The sequence below is a fragment of the Hirundo rustica genome, chromosome 3 (assembly GCF_015227805.2).
Source record: "Hirundo rustica isolate bHirRus1 chromosome 3, bHirRus1.pri.v3, whole genome shotgun sequence".
NCBI lineage: Eukaryota > Metazoa > Chordata > Aves > Passeriformes > Hirundinidae > Hirundo > Hirundo rustica.
In genome coordinates this window covers 17,400,763-17,427,164 of record NC_053452.1, presented here as the reverse complement: position 1 = coordinate 17,427,164, position 26,402 = coordinate 17,400,763, and the positions used below count along the sequence as shown (strand labels likewise).

At 43.5% G+C, this 26,402-nt stretch overlaps 1 protein-coding gene across 1 annotated transcript; it reads left to right on the top strand.

Annotated features, from left to right (window-relative positions):
* Window positions 1-6,540: 6,540 nt before the first annotated feature.
* On the top strand, window positions 6,541-26,161 carry LOC120751319 (calpain-14-like). Its single transcript, XM_058419883.1, has 17 exons — window positions 6,541-6,771; window positions 9,026-9,095; window positions 10,033-10,151; window positions 10,746-10,882; window positions 12,011-12,185; window positions 12,929-12,994; window positions 14,903-14,988; window positions 16,130-16,204; window positions 16,859-17,022; window positions 17,701-17,864; window positions 18,571-18,582; window positions 20,475-20,680; window positions 21,212-21,248; window positions 22,098-22,160; window positions 23,762-23,819; window positions 25,573-25,637; window positions 26,087-26,161. Exons 1-17 carry the CDS (start codon window positions 6,541-6,543, stop codon window positions 26,159-26,161), a joined length of 1,803 nt encoding a protein of 600 aa, XP_058275866.1.
* Window positions 26,162-26,402: the final 241 nt, after the last annotated feature.

Genomic DNA, 26,402 nt, shown 5'->3' with positions numbered 1-26,402 from the left:
CATTTAAGGGCTGTGCTCCTCCAATGGTGCTCTGGCATTTCTACAGCTATATATGGAGTCTCTTTGGTGCTTGCTTGCGTTATCCTCGGAGCTGAGTAAAGGCCAGGAAGCCTTTGATTGTAAATCTTCCCAGGCCACCTTGGTGCCCTTCCTGAATGCTGTGAATGGGGAGCAAAGCAAGGTGTCTGTTGTGCAGACTGCAGGAGCTGACTGCCACAGGTGTGGCAGAAGCACAGTTGTTCCCCCTTTACAAGGTGAGGATATTAATCATCAAAATGCACAAATCTTAAATATGCATACCCAATGACTAAATAACCCCCCCCCCAAAAAAAAAATAAATATATATATATATATATATATTCTTTGCCTTGGCTGAAGAGAGTCCCTTTCCTGTGGATTCATTATATCCAGGGCAGATCACAGCAAAACTTGTCCGTCTTTATAGACTTTCTGTCTAGAGGTATCTCACAAACATTGCAGATTTTTATTTATTTTTCAGTCTGTTTTCTTAGCCATTTGAGACTGATTTCTCAGCAACTATCTTTACCTTGAGATACAGTGCTTGCCAAAAACAAAGGGAAGTAAAATTAGGAAAGGAAGTTTACAGTATAATTAGGTTTATCTTTCTGTGAGAATCAAACTGAAAGTTTTCATCTGTTTTTATTATTTATTCCTTTTCATTTCTTAATCAGAGATGCTTTAATGGATGGTTTTCTGTTGGATAGGTTGGTCTTATGGTGCAATCTTTAGTAAGTTGGGGGTTTTTAGTAATTTATATTTTTAAAATGTAGAAGCTCTCCCATGATTACCCTGCACATAAGCCACTCTACTGCAGTGCTCAGAACATACCCCTGTCTGATACTGGTGGGGGTCTGCTACTGTCCCCTACTATAGAATTTGTCTTTATCTTTAAAGATATGATGGATTTAACTTTTAGTTCTGGAGTTTTCTTAGTCGTGTCTTTGCTGTTGATAACAGGGCTGGCAGTCACTTAGACTTGCCTTCACCAGGAGAGAGGAGCTTGCTGGAAAAGATTCACTTCCACTTTGCTGAAAGTCAGTGAGGCTGAACTAAATCGTGTAGTACTTGCACACAAAATGAAACCCGAGGTTTTGGGGGTAAAATGCAATGTTGTATAACTGAAACTTGTGAAATCGTGACAGATTTGTTTGCTTACCTGCAGCCTTAGGGTTGGACAGGTTTACTTCCTACAAAAGATCATCTGAGGATGGGGATATTGAAGTCGCAGAATCTGAAAAGATGTGGTGACTCAGACCAACCAGTCAGCAGTTTCAAGAAGCTTGTGGGAGCAGTGTAGTTCAGTAAAATAATTTCCTGCCAGTGCAGTTACTGCCACTGTTTGTCCATTACCATGTATGAAACCTGAGGAGACAGTGTCAAAAGTTCAGGTGCCGATGGGTTAAACAGGGAATAACCAGGGCTGTGGGAAAGGAAAGAAGGGAGAGGAAGACACAGCAGTGCCCTAGAATTAACCCAAATATACTAATTTGGTAAGTAAGGGAGGGAGAGTTTCCTCTTGTTCAGCTGGATCAAAATCCTCAACTGCCTGCTGGTGCCATATGGCCTATGTGGAGACATAAAATTGTCTCCAGCATAGTCTAGTCCTTTCCTCACTCATTGCTTTTGCCTTTGCAACCCAGAAAGCTGCTGCCTTCCTCTCCTGCCCTCACTGCTCCTTCATATTCCTCTGAAATATTTCCCATTACCTTTCTCCTACCACTTTTCAGGTGTCTGGTACACACACACACACACACACACACACTCAGAGTCCTTTTCACTACCCTCCCTGTAATGCTCTTAGCCCCTCATTGCCTGAGGTGGAACAAGGTGCTGGTACCCAGAAATGCCACCAAAAATGGGGAATGTGAAGCTGGATAATGTATATCCAGTGAGTGGGAAGCATTCTTGCTTCCAGGGAGCTCCCTCCTTAGATCTGTTTGGCAGAGAAAGCTGTTTGTATTGCACACAGGGGGACCTGACTGATGGAATGTCTGTAATATTGCTGGAAAGAAAAATTCTCCGAGCCCTTCACCATCCTTGCAGCGCAGAAGCTTGGTCTATAACTCTTGAATGATTTTGTCTTTCTCTGCCATAGGACATACACGTCTATCAAACTTACATAAATGTTCTTTGTAGAAATTGATATTACTAACTGATTGACAAAGTGTCATGTCCCCGTCCTGAGAAAATATGAGGCATTTGAGGGTATTTCCTCTCTGAACTTTTTCTTACCTGAAAGCAGAAATCCTGTTAAAATGTATTAAGACACAGTTGAATACATCTTCCTGTTCTACCTTGTCAGTGATTTATGGAGAGACGTGGAGTTTTGTGCTTTGAATAAGTGAGTGACAAACTAAACAAGGAAGCAGCCATCCACTGAAGCAATGGGTGAGTCAAAAGGTAGCCTGCATGAGGGCTGACCTGTTCTTTCATGTGTTCCGTGGAATATTTTGCATTGCGATTTCCTGAAATTTTCTGTTATTACTCAATATGCTTTTTTTCCCCACCTCCTGCTTCTAGCACAGTGTTTGATAGGTTAGGCTCTTGGGGTTACGTATGCAAGGCATATATATACATTCACATAAATACACACATAGGGACAGATAACAAATACGCTATTTATGAGCAGCAGGCATCACTAGCTGTGAGAACACACCTGGAGAAGGTAGGACATCGAATGCCAAGTGCTGTGTAGAGGGATTTGGTGCTGGCATTTAGCAGTTATCTCTGGCTAGCACAGAATTAGGATTTTCCAGGGGTTCAAAGGGAGTGTAACTCTGTCACCATGTTAAGATGAAGATGTCCTCTGGGATCAGATGGAGGTATTAGTTACACAATGCAGTAGCTGCTCCTGTGCTGTTCTCTGGAGATGTGGAAGGGAAAGGCAAAAAGTTTGTGTCAGCAAATGTGGGAAGGATGGGTGTGATGTAAAGCAGCTACATGAGCCACATCAGCTGCCCTGCATGTCACAGCTCCAATGCTTCTGCCTGCCAAGTGGTTGGCAACACAGGCTGGTGTTTTAGCTAACCCAGATTTTGTGCACCCTTGTTCTCTCACTTTTTCTCTTTAGAATTGGTTTGACTGATAGTTGATCACTAAGTATTCTGCAGAGATCAAAAATTTCATCTGTCATTAGCAGGAGTTGTGGATAGTCAGAACATCTAATGATTGGGATGCTTACAAATAGGATGTTATAACCTTAAGTGCTAAAGTACAGATCTTGTGTAAATGGGATTTTCGTATTTCCACTGATTTTGATGTAGCTTGGACAATTTCTACAGCAAAGGATATCTATTTTTAAATCTCAACTGGAGTCTTTCAAAGTGAATCTCTGGTTAGAGAGGTATTGCTTGAAGTTCTGGAAGCCATCCAGGCATTTTGGATCCTGACTTTTTGTTAAGATCAGTGGAAGCCTGTTTGCTGCTTGACCTTGAAAACCTCAGCACCAGAAGGTGTTCATCAACCTTTGGGCCAACAATCTAAGCACAGGAAATGCAGGGAAAGGTCATCCACCTGTCTCTGTATTCATTCATTTAGTGAGAAAACATAGTTCTGTGCTTCTTTTCAGGATATTTCTATTTGCTTTAAAAGCCCACAGGAAGAGCAGGAGTCAGTGTTGAGTTTTTTTTTTTTTTCCTGAAATACAGTACTCTGTTTAATCAAAGACTAGAGGTTGTACCTGCAAGTGATGTTTTTATACTGTTTGTTTAGAGACTAATAAAGCTTAACAAAGCCTAATACACTATCATTTTGACTAATAACTTCTAATTTCTGTAGCTAATGTTCTGTTGTATTACATGAATGGTTGTAAAAGATGGCCCTGTATCATTTGTTCTGCTCACCCTAAAATTTATTATTTTGCATGGAAACTTTTTCTACTCTGTTCCACACGATCAGAAGCAGCTCCTCAGCCCAGATTTGGATTATCTTTGTTAAATCAGAAGATCTGGGCTGAGCTCTGTCATCCCCAGGTTTAGCCCTCAAATTGCCCACTGTCCAAGTGTTGCCTGAGGAAAATCCTTTCACAGAGTGAGTAAGAGGCTCTCAGAGAATTAATTCATGGTCCAGTTATTTTACAAAAAGTGAAGGATTTTCCATGGATTCTTCAGCTTCTCATTTTGAGACTTAGGGATGAGGCTTTTAAGATCTTGAGAAAGCTCAGGGGAGATCACAGGATGCTAATGCAGTGGAAGGACTTAGATCAGATGGTAAATATGCTAACTAGGAGAATGTGCAAAGAATAAAGAATCAAATCCATTTAACCTACTGACTCATGGCTTCCCTCTAAAGCTTTTAACTTCTGCCTGCTACACTTGGCTACTTTCCCTTAGAAATTTTAATTGCTGGAGGAGACATGCACACACTCTGCTCCACCTGTGGAGGAGGACTGATTCAGTCTGGCCCAGTACCACTGGTGAGTGGAGTACAGGAATACCTTGGCTGGTCATATACAGCTGCATCTGGTGCCTGCTCATACACAGGGCTGTGGCCAAACATCAGGCAGAAGGTTAAACACAAGGTGAACACTTGCTGTTTGAGAAGTGACTGTTCTTGAGGCATAAAATGCTTCATTGCATCTTTTGTTTGAAGATTTCCAGGTAACTTGGAAAAGACTTTAAAACAACACACAGTTAACTTCAGCTGGGAGCTTTTCAAAACATACAAAGTAGTGTCATTGACTCAACACATACTGATACAGTCTGGGGTGCTGGCTGAATTTCTTGAAAATAAGCCTCCATATTCATGTGATTTAAAACTTCATTTTTGAAAGCATTGGTTTTTTCATACTATCTTTGGGTTTCAAGACCTGTATATAAAATTCAATTCTTTTTGAAATAAATGCCAGAGTGAAGTGAGAACTGGTGAAAAGTTAAAATAATTTTATCAGGCACTGTGAATACTCTGCACACCCAAAAACCAAGTCTCAAATATTTGTTCTTCACTGTAGCTCAAAATGTGCCAATTGCTCTCCACTTCTTTTTCTGGGGAGCAGCAGAATGAGAAATTCTTCTTCATATGTTTTGTCCGCCTATGTAAAGTGCAGCTGGTCTCCAGGCTGTTTTCTTCCTTTGTTTTTCTCTTAAATCTATCTCTGTCTGTTGCTCATGTTGTTACAGCCATGAAGACCAGTGGCTGTAGAAAGGGAATGTTTGGAAGGAGAGACAGCATTTTTTATCTGGAGAAAAAGTAAGCAAGTTGTTAGGCACTTAAATTCTTTTCTCAGCTCTGAAATATCTACTGTACAACAGAAAATTGGATTTTCATTTCCAGCGTTATCTTTTGAAGACTTTTCTCTTGGTTGCCCTTGAGGGTCAAGCTTTGTGGATCACTTGTAGAGTGGGTCTATAACAAATGAGGGCTCTGTGTGGTTGAACAGTACAATCTGTGGTTGTTTGTTTCTTACAGGGACTGCTGCTGACCTTCAGCTTCGATGAGAGTAACGATCAGCTGGTGCCTAACTGAGACCAGTGTCCTTGGGGTGCCTGGGGCAGGGATTTTGAGTCTCAAAGAGCCTCCTCGGTGGGGGAGCCCTCCAAATACTGTATCATTATGACACGTGAACCATTTCTTAAACTTTGCATCCCAGTTAATTTTTTTCAGTCCACACTGCACTGACTGATTGTGATCACCTTGTTAGCGCTGATGGAAATGATTTGCCTGCTGAGATTTTAGTCATGATTTCTCCCAGCAAGGGGTGGTGCAAATGTTTAACATAGTTGCTGATATTAAAAAAAGGCCCAGGACATCACTCTTTGGTGTTTTTAGTGGGGGGATGAGAAACATCTGTCTTGAATGTTACAAGGAAAAAAATACCTCAGCATGCAGTTTCATGTGTGAATCTGTAGTGTTCAGTAAGATGGAATGTGAACTCTTGGGGAAGATCATATCATTCTCCAAAATGAGGCAAAAAGGGGAAAATAACTATCATAGGAGTGTGAATCGTGGCTTTCTAAAACCTAATGTATTCCATTTTCCTGTTAGCCTTTGGTTTATCTTGCTTCTTTTCTCTCTCTCTCTCTCTTTTTTTTTTTTTTTTTTTTTTTTTTTTGGGAGGGGAAATAACTTCATGCCACAATGTGATTGAATAAAGACTGTCATTCATGTTGCAACACGTTATGAAAATATCCTGAAGAGCTTGAAATAGTCCAGAGAGAGGCATACAACAGCCATGTGTATGGCTTCAAAGCTCTAGTAAAAGTCAGTGGGGTCACTTGTTTTGATTTCACTCAGATCTACAGTAATATTAAAGCCTTGAAAATGCAGGGATAAGTGCTCAGTTAGAATTGGGTGAGCCCCCACTTCTCCTGGGAATGCCACTGTTCCTACCCACCCCTGTTGACTAAGAAGAAAATTTTAAAAACCAGGATCAAATTTACTTTTTATGCTTATTTTAACTATCAGGAACTCTTCTGAAAAGACACGCCTCATCTGAGAAAACCAAGAGTTTCCAGCAGAACTGTGCAGTGTGAGATCCCTCCGGAATCCTCAGTGGAAAAAAATTATCCTGGAGACATCAGCATGCCTTTTCTGCTGTGCTTGAAAAAAAAAAAGTCACCTGTGCCTTTAGGCAGGAGTATCTTTCAAAAACATACCCCTCCTATCCAGCAGAACTACCAGGCTTTGCTGGAGTTGTGCTTGAAGGACAAACGGTTGTTCACAGACGACGCCTTCCCTGCTCACATCAGCTCTATTGGAACGGGAGCACTGCTGAAGAAACTGCCCCAAAATTTACAGTGGAAGAGGCCACACGTAAGTGACTTGCAGTCAGTACTATGTGTAAGAGGATGAGCACGGATAATAGCCAGCAAATAGTTTTAGCATTGAACAGAGTACTCTTAGGCTTTAATTTAGGCGTACTTTAGTGTCTTTGGGGGATTACATTTATTGCATCGGGTGTCCTTTTGGAAGCTGGGCTACATGGAGTCTCATAATTGCCTTTGGAGCATTTGTTGCATAACCAGCCTTGTTGAGTTTATATCCATTAACACTTGAAGCAGGCAGGGAGAGGAGGTAAAGGGAGGAGGGAGAGTTGGTTTCCTTGGAGCTCACAGCTACCATGATCTCACTGTGATTCTGTGGTCACAGATGAGATCCTCCTTCCCAGAGTTCAGAATCATGACCTTTTAGAAGATTCCTGAGTTTCCAGACAGTTCTTAGCTGTGACCCCTCTCTCCCATGGACCTCATACTGTTACGATGCTGGCGGCTGCGACTTTCCCAGACAGGGCAGGTGCCTTATCCTCTCGCTGGGTTGTTTTTTTGGGTTTTTTTTACCTGCTTAACTGTTTAGTCTATTGTACTTGGAGTAATCTTTCCCCAGCTCTCAAGGCTGAGTTTCTATCACACTAGTGACTGAGCATCAGTCTGTGAGTTGGTTTTAGTTTGAGGGCCTTTGTTTTCTATTTGTGCTCACATTTCCAAGGCCTTTTCTGGCATTCCAAGTTTGAACTGAACATCACAAGAGACACCCAGATGCAAGGGCTGGTCACAGAGCATGTTCTCATAACAAAAGGGTAGATAACAAGTGTGGGAGGCCAGGACAGGGGCCTGGCACAATTAGATAAGGCCTGTTATTAGCAATGCCGGTTCTGTTCTTACTGAGCCACTGAGCAGAGTAGTGACAATCAGATACTCCAGAAAGCAATGTACAGAATTATGTGAGAATTTCAGAATTCCGTTATCAGTAGGGAATTCTGCCAGGTAGTATCAGATAGCATCTCCTAGCTAAGTTATTTCTAGCTGTCATACTTTGTGAGATTTAAACCATTTCCCAGAAGGATTGAGTTTCTGAAAAAAAAAAAAACCAAACCCAAAAAACAACAAAAAACCCCCCAAAAAACACAAAACAAAACAACAACAAAAAAACAACCACCAAACAAAAAAGGTCAACATGAGTCCTGGCCTCTACAAAGCCCTTCAAGCATCTCTCCACTCCTCAGATATTGGAATGGGCTTGAAACCTCCTCTGTCTCTCAGTGGACTGTTCTGTTGCTCTGCTATGATTGTTGGGATGTCCTGTGTAAGTCCAGGAGTTGGACTTGATGATCCTGATGGGTCCCTTCCAACTCAGCATATTCTGTGATTCTGTGATTCTAAAACTGCCTTGTGAAGAAGGCAGCTGTCTACTCTGGATGCCAAACCTTCTGAGCAAAGATTCTCTGAGAATGGATTCTGTGCATCCTTCAGTCCGTCTGCTGCACAGGAGATGCTGAGATTCTGCCATTCAGCCTGCAGGCTTATAGCTTGCTGCATCTATGACTGATGGCGTGCAAACTGAACACCCAAACTCACCAAGGGCAGGACTTGGTGTCTAATTACTGTGACTGCCTTCTGAGGGTTTGTTGTTTCTTTGCTACTGCCTGCAGGGGAAGCCAACAGTGAAACTTAGCTTCAGCAATTTCTGGGTCATTCGTGTGAAATGTAATTTTGACACTTAGGTTATTAATTTAACACCAGAGGCACTTGTGAAAGGAAAAAAAAATCACCACGTTATTTCTCTCTGTGCAATTATTCACAGACCTGTTCTTGTCACAGCAGCAGCAATTCTGTAGCGGCCATCAGTCTGTAGCTCAATTGTCAGTCAAGCTGTGGAGATGTCAGCCAGGTTGGGTGAAAGTTTGAAGAGTTATGCTCTGCCCTCGTAACCTCTTTTGGCTGGCATTTGTGGGGAGGAGCGAGCGGTACTGGCAGGTTTGAAGGGTTGTCTTCTCAGCGTGGTGCCCATGGAAAGCCATGGTGATGCATCTGAGCACCCGTGACTTATGCTGGAGACCACATTCAACGCAGACCAAGCACAAATGTGTGCCCAGGCTGGTGTCAGGTTAGCCAGAGCACATAACGATAGATTTATACCTGAGCCAGAACAATGTCTGCTGGGACAAAGGACTCAGTGTTTTAAAAGCTTTAACTTTCAAGCTAAATCAGCTCATGTTAGTGGCTTAACTCTCTCCTTTTTTTTTTTTTTTTATTTTTTTCCTTTTTTCTTTTCATTTTGTGCTTCCCAGGCTTTGCACAAAAGTCCTGTGTTTTATGCTGCAAACAGAAAGCAGCTTGATCTCTGCCAAGGACTGGTAGGTAAGGAAACTCCTTTGTATAAATATCGAAGTGTTCTTACACAAGATAACATTTTGCATGGAAGTTTGAATGTATAAAACTTGGCATGGTAATAGAAGGTATCCATCTCTCCACTTGGCAAGGCGTGATGAAGCAATCATTTACTGGCATAGGCTCAGTAAATAAGCTGGCAAGCTTAGAGGTGGGATTTGAGGCATGAGAGGTGTCTCCACAAGCTGAAATCACCACTGTGTGTTGTTTCTGCCCATGCTAATAGGAAGAGATCCTAGCTCTTACTGGTCTGTGGTGTTGCTGCTTGACAATTGAACAGAGACCACAGAAGGACTTCATATTTGTACCTAATGCCCAGTGTGAGTGTTTTCTCTTCTCAGCCTTACACAGTTAGAAAAATTAATTTTATGCCTGTGTTGCCTAAAATAAAAGACTATATTGCAATCTGAAAAACAGGTAGGGGTGGGACTAAATTAGTTTCTAAGTGCTTTATGTCTTTAAAACCAAAGTTTGCTAAGTACAGTCTTGCATGTGAGATCCTCTGGAAATTATTTTCTTTTCTGAAAAGCTAATGTTTTCAAAGAAAAATGGAAAACTTTTTTTTTTTTTTTTTTTTTTTAAATAGTGTGCCTTTATAGAACAGAAAAAGCCCCACACAATGTTGGTAAAACACAGTGTTTTCATTGACAGTTATTGCTTGCTAAATTTCTTGTTTAACCTAACAGTACCCAAATGAAAAGATCGTGAGAGAACAATTATAAACCAATCATGGTTTGGTTAAGTAAAAAAACATGTCTGGGTCATCTAATTTTGTGTGTATGATTTGTTATAATTGTAAAGACATAAACACAACCGCTCTTCTGCTGGGATCTTGGTGGTATTGCTGAACTTGGCTGACAGCTCTCACTTTTCAGCCAACTGCATGTGTCCATTTGTCTTGGCGCAGAGAACTGCTGGTTCCTGGCGGCCCTGGAAGCCCTGACATTCCACCAGGACATCTTGGCTGCAGTTGTGCCACAAAACCAGAGCTTTGAGAGGAAATACGCGGGCATTTTCCACTTCCGGGTACAGCTGCTCCCCCAGATTGCAGGAGATCCTCAGATATCCTCTGCTGTGTTTTGTGTCACACCCTTAGATAATTTGTACGTGGTTCCCTTTGGCCAGGGGCAAGTGGCCAGAGGGTGTCCCAGGCTGGAGAGGAGCCCATCACCCCTCCCGCAAAGTAGTGCAGGCAGTGAATCAACTACAAGCCACTGAGGAAACACCTCTGCTTGGCTGCTCTCTCCAGCTGTGTACTACCCGTATTTTAACACAGACAAAACTCTTTTTCAGGAGGGGCAACAGTCAGCAGGACCTGAGCACGTCAGCTCCACTCTTCTACCCCTTTGCCCCCCTCTTGGTACAACCCTGCAGTTAGGAATTCCCCTGAAATCTGCCCGTGGCTAATTTTCCTGCTTACTCCTTTTCCACCTGATACCTGCTTTGTTTTCTCCTCTGGCCGGGTGGGGCTGAGCAGCTGGTTCTGTGGGTGAGTCAGCAAATCCCACTGACCCACAGCGGCTTGTTCTGTGCCCACAGCTAGGCTCTCTTGCCTTTCCTGTTTTTTCAAGGGGAGGTCCCCTCCAAGGGAAACATCAGCTCATTCCTTTCCCCTGACAGTTCTGGCACTTCGGGGAATGGATTGACGTGGTGGTTGATGATCGCCTGCCGGTGAATGAGGCGGGGGAGCTGCTCTTTGTTTCCTCGGTCTATAAGAACGTGTTTTGGGGAGCCCTTCTGGAGAAGGCATATGCTAAGTAAGTGACTCATTTCAAGTTATGCAAATAGTCTCTCTAAAATACGTTGGTTGGTGTCTACGCAGTTTGTTCTTGTTTATAAGTGCATCTCCTAGGCCTTGCTACATTCGGAGTGTAGTAGATAGCTCTCATCTTTCTATTATTACACGTAAAAGCTGCTATTGCAGTAGCTGTTATCAAACCAGGCCTTTGAGTTTAAATCCAAGGGTTTAGGTGTGAAAACAGTCCTATTGTGGGAGGTTGTCCTCTGAGTGTTATCATTGTTTGCAGTGTATTGCCTGAGGATGATGCCTTCCTTGTAAATACCACAGAGGAGTGGAACACCATCAATAGATATTTTCAAATGTGGATGATTTCCAAAGCCTCCTTTAATGTATTATCAGTATGAGAAGCCTCCAAGGATTTTCGTTTTGCAGGTCTGCTGAAGCAATGAGCTTTGTTTTGGTAGATGTTTTTTCTCTCAGGTCCCCAAAGCTGAGGCATGTCACAAGTCATATGGTAGGTTGAGAACAGCGGCGGCTGTCCAGGGTGTTTTGTCTACAGTAGTAGTATCAGCGCAAAGAAGAAAGCAGCAAGGACGAACTGATGGAGTTTGTTAATATTTGGCTGAAATATTCTTTGCAGAGCAGGGAAAAATACTCTAGTTAACACTGAGAGGGGTATCACACACATGTGAGAATGTTCGGTTATTTTCATTTGGTGTTAGTGTTAGAATGAAAAGACTGGGCCAAATTGCACTGGAGTGATAAAGAAAATCAGATTGGAGACTGAGCTCTCAAGACAGTGTCTCTCAAGCCACTATATCTTAGATACAGCACAGTGTCTGGTGATAAATTCAGGCAGCATTCTCTAAGGCAGAGTTATCAGAGAGTCGTGATGGGCATGTTCTCATTACAGTGCAGTCACGGATGACAGCGAGAGAAGAGTCCCTTTCAGACTATGGTCAGTCTTGGAGGCAATTTTGTAGATTCTCCTTCCCAAATGCCAAAAATTTCCTTAAAATAAAGATGAGTTACAGCCTTCCTTTTGCTTTTTGCACACTTTTTTAATGTTTTCATTGGCAAGCTGTTCTCAACCTGTCATCTGTGACTATAACCCAGAGACTATAATGATGTCTTTTTTTCCTAGACTCTATGGCTCCTATGAAGATCTGCAGATTGGGCAAGTTTCAGAAGCCTTGGTGGATTTTACAGGGGGTGTCAATACAAGGATCAAGCTTGCAGAAGCGCCTCCTGATCTGTGGGATATCCTGACAAGAGCCACCTACAGCCGATCTCTCATGGGCTGTCAGACACACTTAGGGGTGAGGCTTGGAGTGACATCAACTGTCTTTACAGCTAAAATCCTTTCCAGACCCATTTCCCTCTGCTCAGCTGATCATTGTGGCTCCAAATGTATCAAAGTTGCTACACGTGGCTTTCTGTAGAAGTCATGTTCTTCATGTTAAACTTTGCTCATGGGTTGAGTCCCTGATGCTCTCAGCTCCCTGTTGTTATGTTTAGGAACTGGTTTGTCTATCAAAAAAAAAAAAAAAAAAAAAAAAAAAAAAAAAAAAAAATCTATTAAATAGAGACCTACTGCATTTTCCCATTTTTATTAAATAAATTTTCCATTTTTACAAATGGTGCAGTGAGGTACAGACACACATGAAATAAAATTATAGCTAAGGCAGAGACCTGTGTCATTCAGAACATGAGTTAAAGTCTTGGCTTCCAAGCTTTATGCTACTACCTCAGCTGTTGGGTAACTCTACTTTTCTGAAAATCAAAACCTAACCTCCTGGTCTTCCTTTAAGTGAGGTGGTCTCTAGCTGAAGATCCACAATTTAGGAAAGGCCATTGATAATCAACCTTCCAATTCCAAAGATACTGCAAAACCTGGCAAAACCTGGCTCTTAGAAGCTTCACTTTATTTATTTATTTCATTTTCAGTTCTCCATTTGCTTTGAAAACCATTGCTTATCGGAGTACTGGTCTCTGTATTGCTGTATGAGTAGGGATAGGATAAAAGGTTTATTTTTCTTCTGTTTCTCTTTCTTGTATGTAGACAACAAAGGTCCTGAAGAATGGGCTTGTTGCTGGCCATGCCTACACAGTAACTGGTATTAGAAAGGTAAGACCAGCCCAAATGTCATGAGTCCAGGTTAATTTGGATATTAGCAATTTTTATTGCATTCATAGGTTCAACCATTGATCAGAGCAACTATATCTCCTCCCCTGTAGAAATTGCTTCCTCCACTGTTGCTGACTCCAGGACGGTGTAGATAAATGTAGACGAGAGATCTCTGAAGTTAGGTTGTAGAAGATGAGGTTTATTGTAAGGGATGTGAGCTCTGCCAGGCTGCAGCTCACGGCAAGGCCTAGGAACGTGGGGGAAGGGAGAGGTTGGGAGTGGAGGAGAGCAAAAAGCAAAGAGCAAAGAGAGAGGAGCAAAGAGCAAAAAGAGCGAGCCACCTTCGCAGCCCCCTGATACGGGGTCTCAAGGTGGGCTGGAACAGGGCTTGTGCCAATGGGGTTACAGATACCTGATACTTCAGGGGAGGGGTACAGGTGTGGGATGAACCATACATTGGGGGGTGAGACAGAACATTCCATTTGACCTGGGTCTGGCTGCAGGTAACCTTCAGCTGGTCACATAACTGTTTTCCCAGACATCCAGTAGCTAATACATCTCAAACATCAAAACTTACTTTCAATTCTATCTCACTTACAGGTTTCTCATTCTCAGAATATAGGCAATCATATTTATAGGGCTTTTTGGCTTCATCCTCCCCAACACTCCCCAATACTCTTTTCGTAGTCTAAGGCTAAAAGAGACTGTGGGCTTTGTTAAGATTCACATTTTAAGTGTGTCCATTTTAATTTTGAGGCCTTGATGTGAAGGACAATTGTTAAGCATCAGTGTATCTCTAAGGATGGGAATGATTCACAGGGTTCTGCCGAGGCCATTAACTAGAAATGCATCTTAGCTGTTAAGAATGAAAGGACTGGCCTTTGATGCTGCTGGGAGGATGTGCTGAAACTTGAGGATGTGCTTTTTACTTGGGGTAAAAAGCCTTCCTCTGAAGCCACTGGAGAGAACATAGAGCAGTAAGGATGTAAAGGCCAAAATATGAAAAACTGCAGAGAGAAATGTGGAGTGGAGTGAGGGAACTGAATTGTGTTCCTGTGCAGACAATGCAGGGGGACCCCACTAATCTGCAGAACAATTTCTGGGAGTCCCCTTAGGATATTTGTCTAGAGGTGAAGGACTTGAAATAGTATGTCCCGAAAAGCAGGAGCTTTTTCCTCCTGAGTTGGTGGATGACTGTTTTGTCCAGTTTCAAGAGGAGGTTGACAAGGATGGCAAAGACTCTGTGGGGCTTTCAACATTTGGTGAAAGCATGTTCAGTACTGTAGCAAGAGATACTAGGAAGGGCAGAAGAGGTGAGCTAGATGAGGAACATCTGTGTCCCCCACAAAAGGAAGAGTTTATGTGTGGAGTTTTTCAACAATGTGTCTGTCAGTCTGGCTCCTCTGATGAGAGGAAGAGACAGGCAGTCCAAAGGGGCTGACCAAGCGTGTGGAAACAGTGTGAAGTCAGCTGTTCTGCTGTGCTCTGTCAACAAAGCCCCTGACTGGCCTGGCTCCCTCTCCTCCCACCATGGCATCCCAGTTCAGGAGGCATTAGTCTGTGTGGTCACCCAAGGGGGGCTGCACTGTGCTGTGCCGTGGCACTGGGGTAGGGCCTGGCTTTCACAGGAGTACAAAATGAGCAGAGGTTGGAAAAGAAGAGGAATGTACAGTCAAGCCTTTAGATTAGAAATCTGTCATGTCTCTGGTTTCGGTTTAGAATGTAAGATGAAGTGCTTTAATCTCTTTGTTGCTGGCATTCAGAGTTGCGTGTTCAAAGGTTTTTATCATCATACTTGCTGGCATCTATGAGAACAAAGTCATTGTTAATATCTGACATAGTACAATGATATAAACCAGATGAGAACTGCTGAGACCTTGGTGAGCACAGTGTTACTGTTTTCTGCAGGTGACCTGTCAATATGGACCAGAAAACCTAGTGAGACTGAGAAATCCATGGGGAAAAATTGAGTGGAAAGGAGACTGGAGTGACAGGTGAGTTTAAAAAAGGAAAGGTGTGACACTGAATGGCAGAAAGGTTTCTTGGAGGAAAGATGCTGCCATCTTCAGGCATGAATTAATGTTGAGGGCAGCAGTAAGATAACAGTTGCTTGCACAGACCTTCTGGTGTCAAAGCAATGACTCCATAGATTTATGTGTCTCCAACAAACAGTGCTGCGGTAGTTGGCCTCACTTCACACATGCAGCCTCAATCAGATCAGTTCTGCTTTTCCTTTCACTAAATGCGAGATCACGGGAGGGCTCAGGAAAAATTTTCCACAGGCTGCAAGGTGTTGGAATTGGATAAGTAGGAAGGAGTCCTCTGTCCTGGCTGGTCAGGGAAATACAGTTGGGCATGAGATCAGAGGAAGCAACAAGTGAGGTAAATGGGTTCAATATTTGCATCTACCTGTCTTTTTTTTTTTTTTTTAATTGGGACCCATGGAAGACAGTGGTTCGCATTCTAGACCATGGACAACTGTAAACTTGTGTCCTGTTCCTCTTTGAAATGGAGCATGTTTCTTGCGTCCCAGCTTCACTTCCTTCCCTGCACAAGGTGTTTGCTGAGGCTCGAGACATAGAAGGGAGGGAAGAGTACAGAGGTCATTGGGAATGTGAATGGCTTTCACCTTGTCTGCAGAGCAGTAACTTCTCTGATGCGTGTCTGTCACATAATGACAGCACACCAGCTGTTCTGTTGAGGAGCATAATGAGCAACATACTGCAGGCCTGCCTTTGAAATGACTCCCAGCTGCCTCTTGTGCTGTCCTAGTCATTCATTCATTCATTATGCCAGACACTCTTCCTATTATGTCTCCTTTGACAGAAAATTAACCACCAAAGCAGGTCTAGATTTTTATATTTTAAGTACTTGGAAGCTGTGTGTTCAAGTGAAGGGACTGGCTGAGGAAATGGAACACTTCTGGCTTCTGCTGGGGAAAACTGGAGCCATGTAGCTACGTCTCATGGAACCCAGGGTGGTCGTGGAGAGTCTTGTGTGGCCAAAGGAACAGTGGGGGATAAGCATGGAGATACGTAGAAACAGGGGTTTGGCCTCTTCTCATAGAGGAAGGTTCTGTCCTCTGCCTTGAATCTGTGCCACGTTTGGTTACTCACCTCATGTTTTCCCCCTTAGCTCTTGCAAGTGGGAGCTGCTGAGCCCGAAGGAGAAAATTTTGCTGAGGAAAAAGAAGGAGGATGGAGAATTCTGGTAATGGCACCGTCTTGCTTCTCCCCTCTTTGCCAGTAACCCTGGGGCTGTACCTGGAGCTGAAGCAGCACATTGCCACTTAGGCCAAGGCATAGGTGATGAGTTTTACAGCAGCCTGTCCTCCTCTCAGCCTGATCCTGTGAGAAGCAGTGGCTGTGCAGATGTGGGATGCACTGTTCTTCAGTGCAGGAGTGAGGGAGAAGCAGGACATTGCTAGGTCTCCTGGGGCTGCTGGAGATAAAGAGCAGCTCCAGGAGCTTTTGTCCTACCTTTTTAAAATTTTTTTGAATTTTTTCCCTTAAGCTCCGGGAAGCTCTTGTGTGCCTGTTTGTCTGCGGTTTCTCCACAGCTTTTGCCACGAGGTGGCAATGTTGCCGCCCCTGTCATTTCACTGCACTCCCTTTGCTGGCAAGATTATTTTATTCTCTGTTCTGCTGTCCTTTGCCGAAGTTTTAGTCGTGCATTAGCTACTCCTAGATGCTGCTGTGGAAGCAGACGCTCTCTTCTTTACTGCCTAATAAAATATGAGCATTACCATATGTAACACAGAATGGTGTGGCTTCGAAGTTCCCCACTCCCTTTTCTTTTCGTTTTATGAGCCATATGGACTAAACTAAACTACTGACAGGATGTCTCTTGGCACTCTTTTCCCAGGATGTCTCTGCGAGATTTTAAGATTCATTTTGTAGATTTGGTGATCTGTAAATTAACTCCAGACCTGATGAGCCAGGAAGATGGGAAAAAGTGGATGTACTCCTTGAAGAGTGGGAGATGGGTTAAAGGAAGTACAGCAGGAGGAAGTCTGGGATTCTGTAATGGTGAGGGGTGCTCTTTTGTATAACTCTGACTTTAGATGCTCTGCTGATTCGGTTACCAGCTCCTTATAACCTCTTAACATAAAATTGATAACAGAAACATGTGCTTCCTGTTTAAGTCTCCGCACAAACACCAGAAATAAGCAGCTGAAGGACTTTGACTGGCTTCTGCTATCACAGAAGATGTACTGCTTGCAAACATAGGGCAGTGGGCTGATTATAGCATGAAATAAGCTTTAGGATCCCAAGATCAATTGCCAGCACTGATCTGCTCTAGGGCATTAAACTTGTCTGTTAAAAATTGCATCCTCAGCACCTCCAGGGAGTGTGTTTTAAGTAAAGTGAATGAAACAGAGGGTCAGCTCTTCTGGAAGCAGAGCAGGTGGAGTCTAAAGTCAGCTAGCCCAGGATGAGAGAGGAATTGTGATACATTTATAAACAAAATGAGCTCTTAACTGCATGTAAGCAGAAGTATAGTTCCTTGTTCCTGGGTCTTTCTCCTGTCTCAGATAGTTGTTGCACTGCTAAAATTGTAAACTGCACCTTAAAATCAAATTCCTGTGGGGTCTGAAGATCCAGACAACCTGTGATATTCAGTCCAATGCCAGACATCCTGTGGGAAACTGGCAATCAATTTTGTGATGGAAAATCACATCAGAATGTTTTTCTTCTTTTACTAAGGCAACTTTTGGATGAACCCTCAGTACTGGCTGAATGTGTTGCCAGTTGAAGACAGTAAGAGAAGCCCAAGCACATGCAATGTGGTCATATCCCTCATGCAGAAACACAGCACCAAACACCGGAACCGAGCCCCTCACCTGTTCATTGGATTTTTACTCTATAAGGTGCAAAGAATTGCTTTGGTTTTTTTGCTCTCACCAAAGAGAATTTCCAACCCCTGTAGGCTGTTGTGCTTTGCAGGCCAAGAGATTTTGTTGTGTGCACGGTGATCTCTGCTCTTTCCTCCTGTCTGTGCCCAGTCTCCTCACACATCAGGGCTAGGCTTCCTTGGGCTCTGTGCTCTGCTTGCTGCCTCTCCAGCATGCTGTGTGTCACCCTGCAGAGGTGATTGATTTTGCTGCCTCTGAGGGTATGTGCAATAGCCGGAAGAGGGTGCCAGGAGTCCCCTTACTTTGGGGCAAGGAAGAGCTCAGCCCCTAAGGTTATTTTCAACCATGGTAAAATTGTGCCTGTAAAGTATTCCTAGTATGATGTGGCAGCTGCTCATGTGTGCATACTGCTAGCTCCCTGTGTATCCAGAGGTAAGTGGATATCACTAGGAGTGAGAGTTTCCTACCTTCAGTTCTCTGCTTATCTGAGCCACTCTTCTCCCTTGAACAGAGCCACAGGTCTTGTTGCTGCTGTGAGCTTGTACAGTTTTGGAGAGGTGACTGTGAGGAAGGGGTTTTGGGTGGAGGGACTGAGGTTTCTGAAGGCAAAGACCCCATATAGATGTATGTAGCTGCTCTGCTTCCCAGGAATGACTTGGCTGTGTTTTGTGAGACACAGAGGTCCTGACTGACAGCTGCTCTGTGTCTTTTCTTCCTGCAGGTGGACCTACAGGTGAGTCCTTTGTCACCACTGCTGGCTGTTGTCTGGGGGACCTGGGCTGGTGCAGCTGTTAAGACAATGCTGAATGTGTGGCGTGTGTGCCTTTGTTCCTTGGCTGACAGTGAGTGACGGTATTTGAATTCAGTGAGGCACCACAGCAAGGCACTACTAATGCAGAACCGTCCTCTGATTCTGCTGAAATCAGAGAGAGCTCATCAGCTTTGAGAAGGGGTATTAATTGTTCAGCTTCTGTCCTGAGTCTTCAAAAGTATTAGAAGTAGCATCAACCTTTACATGATGAGCACTTCATCCCTGCTGCACTTGTGGGATGATGCCCCAGTTCTTGGCTGTGTCGTGGGAGTCAGAGCTGCCTTTCTGCTGCCTTCCAGTCTTGGCATGAGGTGAGAAAAGAGCCTGTGCCCCATGCGAGTCAGAGATCTCCTCGGGAGCTCAGGTTCCTGGCTGTCCGATGGTACAGTGCTTTCAGCTTCTTCAGGTCACCTGTACTTCTGGCATTTTCTTTATCCAAGAGCCTTTGGGACTTAAGAAAGGGCCCTGGAAATTAAATCCTTATGTAAGTCCTGATTTTGGCCCTGACCTCAGAGGGCTATTTAAAACAGGGAAATATTTAGCTTATTTTGTCTTTAAAGGGGATATCTTCCACTCTGATACTACTGACATGAGAGTACACCTCTCAAATGAGAACTTGGGCTGGGAAAAAACTCGTTTGGGTGTATGGTTAGGGCAGCACGATTGTGTTCCTAGTTACTGTGGACCCAGCGTGGTAACCATGAGGTAAGATGCCACTCCTTCCTGACTCAAATATCTTGGGCACTAGCAGGGTTACCTTCAAGGTAAATGTTCTGGCAGAGAGGGTCTGAGTGTGGCCCTAGCACACCTGAGTGGGAATGATGGCAGCCAGGACTTCAATTTCAGGTTTGTAGTGGTTGCCAAGATCAATATGGAGAGATGGCAAGCTGAGAGCATCTAAAGTATTGGAACTGCTGTCAACAGAGTATTGACTGGAATATAAAACTTTGAATTTAACATAAGGGGCATGAGGAGGAGTAACCCTGAACCCTTCATAAGAAAGATTGCTCTATTAGTAAGAAAAATACTGGCAAAGGAAGAGGAATAGCATCTCCCCATGAGGCTTCAGAGTAAAATGGCCAAATGTTTTGAGGAGCAGCCAAGATCAGAAGGTGACAGTAGTTTTAGCTAGCAGGATTATTTATTGGGCTTGTGTACTGGGCACTCAGTGGCATTAAAATTAGTTCCATGATGCCTGGATCAACACTTTATCCATCATCCTGTGGCAGAAAAGGGCCTGCGGAGCAAAGAGTGCCAGACAGATCAAGGACACTTGCATGAAGTCAGGACCAGGGCTTAGGTGGCTTGTGCAGTATGCTGAGATCACAGGTGTTCTGAAAAATCCTCTGCTGCCAGATCCCTAGTGCAAGGGACAAGCTGGGGACAAAGTATGTGGTCCCTGTGGGAAAAGAGTTGTTCTGGCTGGTGAAGAGCAGTCTCTAGAGCAGTTCCTGCCTGCGGTTATTTTGGCCCATACGGCAAAGACTTTTGCAGAAGCCACATTGACAGGAACAGCTTCTCATCCCCAGTTTTTGCTGCTGTTTCTTAAAGGCAGTGTAAGGGTTTTTTTGTAAGTTGCAGGAAGCCCATTCTTTTGTCATGTTAGTATTGGGCAAGGCTGCTGCATAGTGAGAACTGCCATGTCCTGGGAAGAGACTGGGTCCTTTGGGCTCTGTTACCTGCTTGTGCTGTACAACAGGCTGAGATGTGAAGGCAGGCTGGCTGTACCCTGCCCGTGTATCCTCCACGTGCCTTTTGTCCATGTGTTCAGCCGGGGCAGAGCACCATTCCTCTTACCTTTCTTCCCTGAACAGTACCAGGAGAGCAACAGAAAGCTGCCCCCAGGTTTCTTCACCCGACATCAGCCTGTGAACAAGCACCAGGTTTTCCTTGATGAGCGGGAAGTGACTCATGACTTCCATCTGGAGCCTTGTGTCTACGTGATTGTCCCATCCACCCTGGAGCCGCAGCAAGAGTCCGAGTTCATCCTGCGGGTCTTTTCCAGGAAGCACGTCCTTCGGTGAGACGGTGCTGCCCCCCTGCCAGCACCTAATTCCCTGGGAAAGTCTGGTGTTTCTAGTCTAATAGGGGCAGCATAAAGACTTAATTCTTCAAAAAGCAGCACAGTCTCTTTCAGAGAAGCTGGCTCTGGATTTCTCCTGCCATAGGATTTTCAGTGGTTCAAGCACTGTTTTTGGCCTCATCCTTTCAAAAAAGGCTGAGATAGGCCCACACAATCCTTGCAATATGCTCATGTTTGAGACTGTGAGAAGTATAAGATCTCTTTAGTTTTTTAGCTCCATTAGTTTGCCAGGAACTCCCTGCTGGCAGTGCTAGGATGGTTGCTTGTACAGAAATGGTGTTTTGGATACTTCAAATGCCAGCAACTTTTGGGGCCCTCTGTGGGTGAGGCCTTGCCTTACTGCAGCTGTAACACCTGAGAATAAAACACACAGCAAGAGCAGGTTGGGACCCCGCCAGGGAAGGGGAATGACACCTGTGGTGAGACAAATGCACAACTCTTAATGTGTCTGCTTTTTTGTATCTCTAGGGAAATGGGTGGGAACACGAGCTTCACCCTCTCTAAGGTGAGTGGGTGTGAGGGGAGTGGGAGGTCTGTGGTTCAATCTACAGCTCTGTGTGTTGGGTTTTTGCTGTTGCTCTGCCCTAGAGGAGAGGCTGAGTGAGAATGTCAATGCTTGTGTTACAGCACTTGAAAGCACAGATTGGGTTTATAGGCAGTATCCTTTGGACCAAGGGGACAGATGCAATCAAATGTGGGGGACAGGCAAAACTTTAGACAGTTTAGTTGCCCTTTTTGCAAACATCTTTCAATGACACCATCTTACTTGCTCTGCAGTCTTTCCAGCTGTTCATGGCTTTTTGGATACTCATGGTCCATTCTTACTCTTCTCCCTGTGTTTTCAAGCCTTGAACGTTTTGAAGACATTATGGGACCTTAGCAGTGCTATTGTCATGCAATGGCCTAAAGGTTATTTCCAAAAGGACTAGTTTCAGTGGCAGTGCATACACATCTGCAGCTTGTGCTAGAGAATTTATAGCATAGTCTGTTCCCCGGCATAGAAAGGGCCTTTCCTTCTTTCATCTCCTCTGTTGGGCTGGATGAAGGAGAACAGAGAGCCTTCTCTCTACCTGGCACAGAGGGAGCCCCATGCTTTGCACAGCTGGGGGTGGGGTGAGGGGAATGTTTCTTCCCACTGAATGATATCTGAGTATTTCTCTCCAAGAAACAGAAGTTCTGTGGTGTAGGGAGGTTTCTTAGCAGTGGGCTGTGTTAGTGATGTAACACAGATTGCAGTGCTGGGCAGAGGGTGGAAAGGGCAGGGAATGGAATGCCATTCTGGGAAAGCATCTTTAATAACTTGGTTGACACTATTTTGCTTCTGCAAGTAAATGATTTTTTTATACCTTCAAAGGAAATTGTTGATAGGTATGAAGGCAAGATTTGGGAGGATTTCTTCACAAAGCATTTTGAACAGGTAATGGCTTGCATGAGTAAACTCCAGAGCTATTAGGTACTCTGAAAGTAAAAGCATGTGGATGTTCAAGGGAGGTCTGGATGTGTGGGGAGAAGAGAGGGGCTATGGAGTGGAGGTTGGACTCTGTGTACAGTGATGATCCATGCAGCAGATTTGCCTGTAAAGCTTAACAATGTGATAGCATTGAGACAGGCACACTTCTCTGACAACAGCGTGTCAATGCGTGGAACTTAATGTGAATGTATCAAGAGGCTCAAGAGATATTAGCAAACTGATGAGCAGAAAGTTCACAAACAAATGCTAAAAGACCGAGCAGGGATGTACCCTCTAAGATCACTTTTCCAACAGGGGAACAGCAGAATGGACTACAGAAGCTGACCAGGCTCAAGTGCCCTCCCTAAACATTAATTCCTGTTGCCTCTGCTGGGGACAAAGTGATGGGCTGTGTGGATCCATCCTACCTTTTGGCACATTCTTACATTAATTGGGAAAGTTACCAATTAAAGAACACCCCTGAAATATTGAACCTTGTTTCATGCATACTTCATCACAGTTGGATGGCAACTAACCTGCTTTGAGAGGTGAAATAGATGTTGGGTGTCCCATCAGCTTTTCCCCCTAATTTTCCTAGTGAAATATGATCCTTACTGGGAAAAAATATTTTTAGTGATTTCTCTGGCATAATTTGGGATGGAGCTGACCATCAGGGATCCCACTGACTGTGGTGAGGGGTGCAAGTGCTTCACCTTTCAGAAAAGGTCACTGCATTTTTCTATCATCATACCCTATGTTTGGCAAACACAATTTCACAAAAACAAATTTTCACTTTTAATAGGAATATTTTGAAGGAACCTGTTTCTAAAAACGAGGAATGCTTTCACTTTTTGCTCCTTGTTTAAGATTTTGGGTTTGAGGATGGTGTGGCTTTGATGTGCTAGAAATTGCCACATACTGTGAGTTGCTGGTCCTTTGCTGTCAGGATGTCCAAGTACACGCAGAGGCAGAGGCAGTTACTGCCATTTCTGAAGGCTTTACCCTGGCATGTCTCAATGATCTGAAAGCAGGCTTTTATTTTTGAAGAGTGACATTTAAAAAAATCCTCCAAACAAACAATTGTCATAGCTTCTAGAAGATCTGTAAACTCTAGTATGAGGAGGGGGAGGGCGTGTCTCTGCTTTGAAAAGTTTGGGGAGAAGTATTCCAAAGTTTCCTTTTTGGGTTTTTTTTTTTGTTTGTAAGTGATAAAAGGGGAAGCAGGTTTGAAGACCTGTTTGAAGCAGGTCTCTTGATAGTGTGCTTGATGGGACAGATGGCACCAGGGCTGAAAGTTTCACTGTCTGCATCCTCGCTCAGTGGAAATTTGCACTACTGCATTGATCTGTGTGGAGCCCTGAGAACTTAGCCCAGAGCACACTGCAGCTCTTGCAGGCTCAGAATCTTGTCATATTCAAAGGGAGTCTTTTTCTATCGATTTTCACTGTGGCTGGAGTGGGGCCAGCAAAGCAGAGAATGAAGATGGGACATGCTGGGAAAACAAAAGAGGGAGAAAAGTGATTTAGTACTTATGAAAAAAAAAATTATAATTCTCTTCTATATCACAGAATCCTGAAATAAATGCTGTTCAGCTCCAGAGGATCTTGAATAATGTATCTTGGAGAAGTAAGTGCAGAGAAATAATGTTTCTGTAAAATAAGCCCTCTCAGATGAAAGCCTCAACTCCTGTATCTATTTCTTGAATTCTGGGAAGAGGCACTGGCTTCAGTCTGACTGAACTGACTCTTCTGCTGCCATGTTAGATTTCCAGAGCAAAAGGATTTGCTGGGGTGTGAATCAACATGGCAGAGATGTTATAAGCAGAGCTAATCTAGTTTGAATTTCAACAACTGAAAGAATGAGGGTGAAGAACAGGCATGGATGCAGATTCTTAATTTGGCCTCCAAACCCAGCTTGACTTCAGCTTTGCTTTTGAAACTGTATCTCATCTCACCTTGAGCCATTGTCGCAGTCTCAGCAGCACCAAACTAGAAGACGTGCAAAGCCTGGTCTGTAGGAATTTGTGTGGTGGAGTAGGGTCTTCTTTTTACTTTCACGTGCCTGGTCCATGCTGCTGTTTCTATTTACTCTTCCCTTCTGTGCATGCATAGGGCTGCTCTTTGCTCTGTGTTTGGGGGACAGGATGAGGTGCAGGTGGCCTCTGTATCCCATGCTTGTGAGAGCCAGGTGAGCCCTGAGCTTGTCTCTCTCATGTGTGACATCCACTCTGTGAGGGCAGCCCAGAGCACTCCACAAGCTCATAATCTGGTTCTTGGTAAGAAATAACACTACGTGGACAGCAGTGAGGCATTGCAGTGGCTGTTTTCTCTGAACAATGACAATAAAGTTACAGATGGAATGAGGAATCCAGATAGTCTTCCCAGTTTCTTTGCTGGTAACGATCAATATGCAACATAGAAAATACTCCATCCAGCCATTACAGGCAACAAAGAAGATGATCAAAAGACTGATGTGATGCCTTTTCCACTTAAACTGAATTTGATATTGCTCTCTTTTCTAGAAGGTGGACAAGGATAATTCTGTCTTTGTCAACTGTCCCACCAGGCACTGTCTTATCTGTGAGAAAACTATATTGAACAGGGAGTCTTTACTTTTCATAAATTATTGATTTTAAGACATCAATTTAAAAATCTTTACAGAACCTGATTCGTATTTACTAAACAGGGAATTACAATATGAAAATCATGAAAGCATCTTGACTTCCTTCAGAGAAGGGATTGGTGAGTTATGATTCTGTCCCTTATTCTGTGGAAGGTACAGACCAAATGTAATCATGATTTGCAGTGAGATTAGAGCCTACATCTGTTATTCTTCATGTAACTTATATATGAATCAGAATGCTAAGCTTTGAGGCAGCATCATGTTTTCAGCAGTGCCTGTACTTTTAATTATATTAACAGAGCTGTCAGTGTATCTGTGAAAGACAGGGAGAGAGAGATGCTTAGTACAAGGGTTTCAATTAATCTGCAGTGCTGTTCCCCAAAGCTCTTCAGGTCAAGTGGCTTTGCTCAAGGTCATGCAGTAAATTCTGTTTGGGATTAGAGCTTTGGATGTCCTTTTCCTTCCATTTTCTCTAATAGCTGGAGATAGTGTACCATATTTCATTCTATATTACATGCCTGCAGGGAGCTCATATTGGATTTTCTGAGACTAGTAGAATCCATCCTGTTGCCTCATATTTTTATCATCATAAATGATACATCTTCTCAAGTGGGTGTAAAGTTTCACAAAGGCTTTGGGGCTTGAGCCCTCTCAAGTAAGGGGGAATTTTTTGAGAGGCCATTTTTCTGGGAGATGTCCAATGACTCACCAGAACAATTTTTTTTTTTTTTTTTTCTTTTTTTTTTTTTTTCTCCAGATTTCCAGAGTTTTCGCCTGAATTTCAGTCTGGATTCCTGCCAGGGTATCTTGGCACTCCTGGATGTATCCTTGTTATGAGTGATACTTCTGACTCATATAATACTTTACTGGAGCAGGATTTCTTAGGCCAGACTGGGTGTTACTGTGATTTCTTTACCACCAGGACATGGCCTCGCTTATTGAACTTCTCACCCTCCATAATAACAGTTCAGCTGTGACAAAATGGAGCTGGTTTGGGAAAGGGTTGATTCCTGCTGCTTCTGAAATCAGCAGCCAGGTTTGCACTGACTCTAGTGGGAGGCGGATCAAGCCTATAAATAGGCATGTGGACTAATAAATCATTATCCTCATATTATAATTGCATGGATGTTAGAGTGGCTGCAAGTTTTGGGAGTTTTGGTTTGCTGCTTTTTTTTTTTTTTCCCTTTCTTTACTTCTTTTTTCATTTTTTAATATATGTAATGAGTGCTTTCTAATGTTTGAGATGTTTTGACCTTAATTCTCCCACTCAGCTGAATGCCACTGGCACACTGAGTATCCAGGAATTCAGAATCCTGTGGAAAAGGCTGCTTTTCTATTTGGTATGAAACTAATTTCTATTTCCCCTTTCAATATCTTTGTGCTCACAATGTCATCTGTTGGGTTTTGGGTGGTTTGGTTTGTTTAAAAGTACTCCCTCACCCCACAGGAAGTTTTCCAGAAGAGAGACACCAACAGATCAGGAAAGCTTGACCTTGTGGAGCTGCATGCAGCTGTACAGGAGACAGGTGAGCCCACAGCATATTTGGGCAAGTCTCATCTTCTTGCTTATGAAAGCTGAAAAAAATC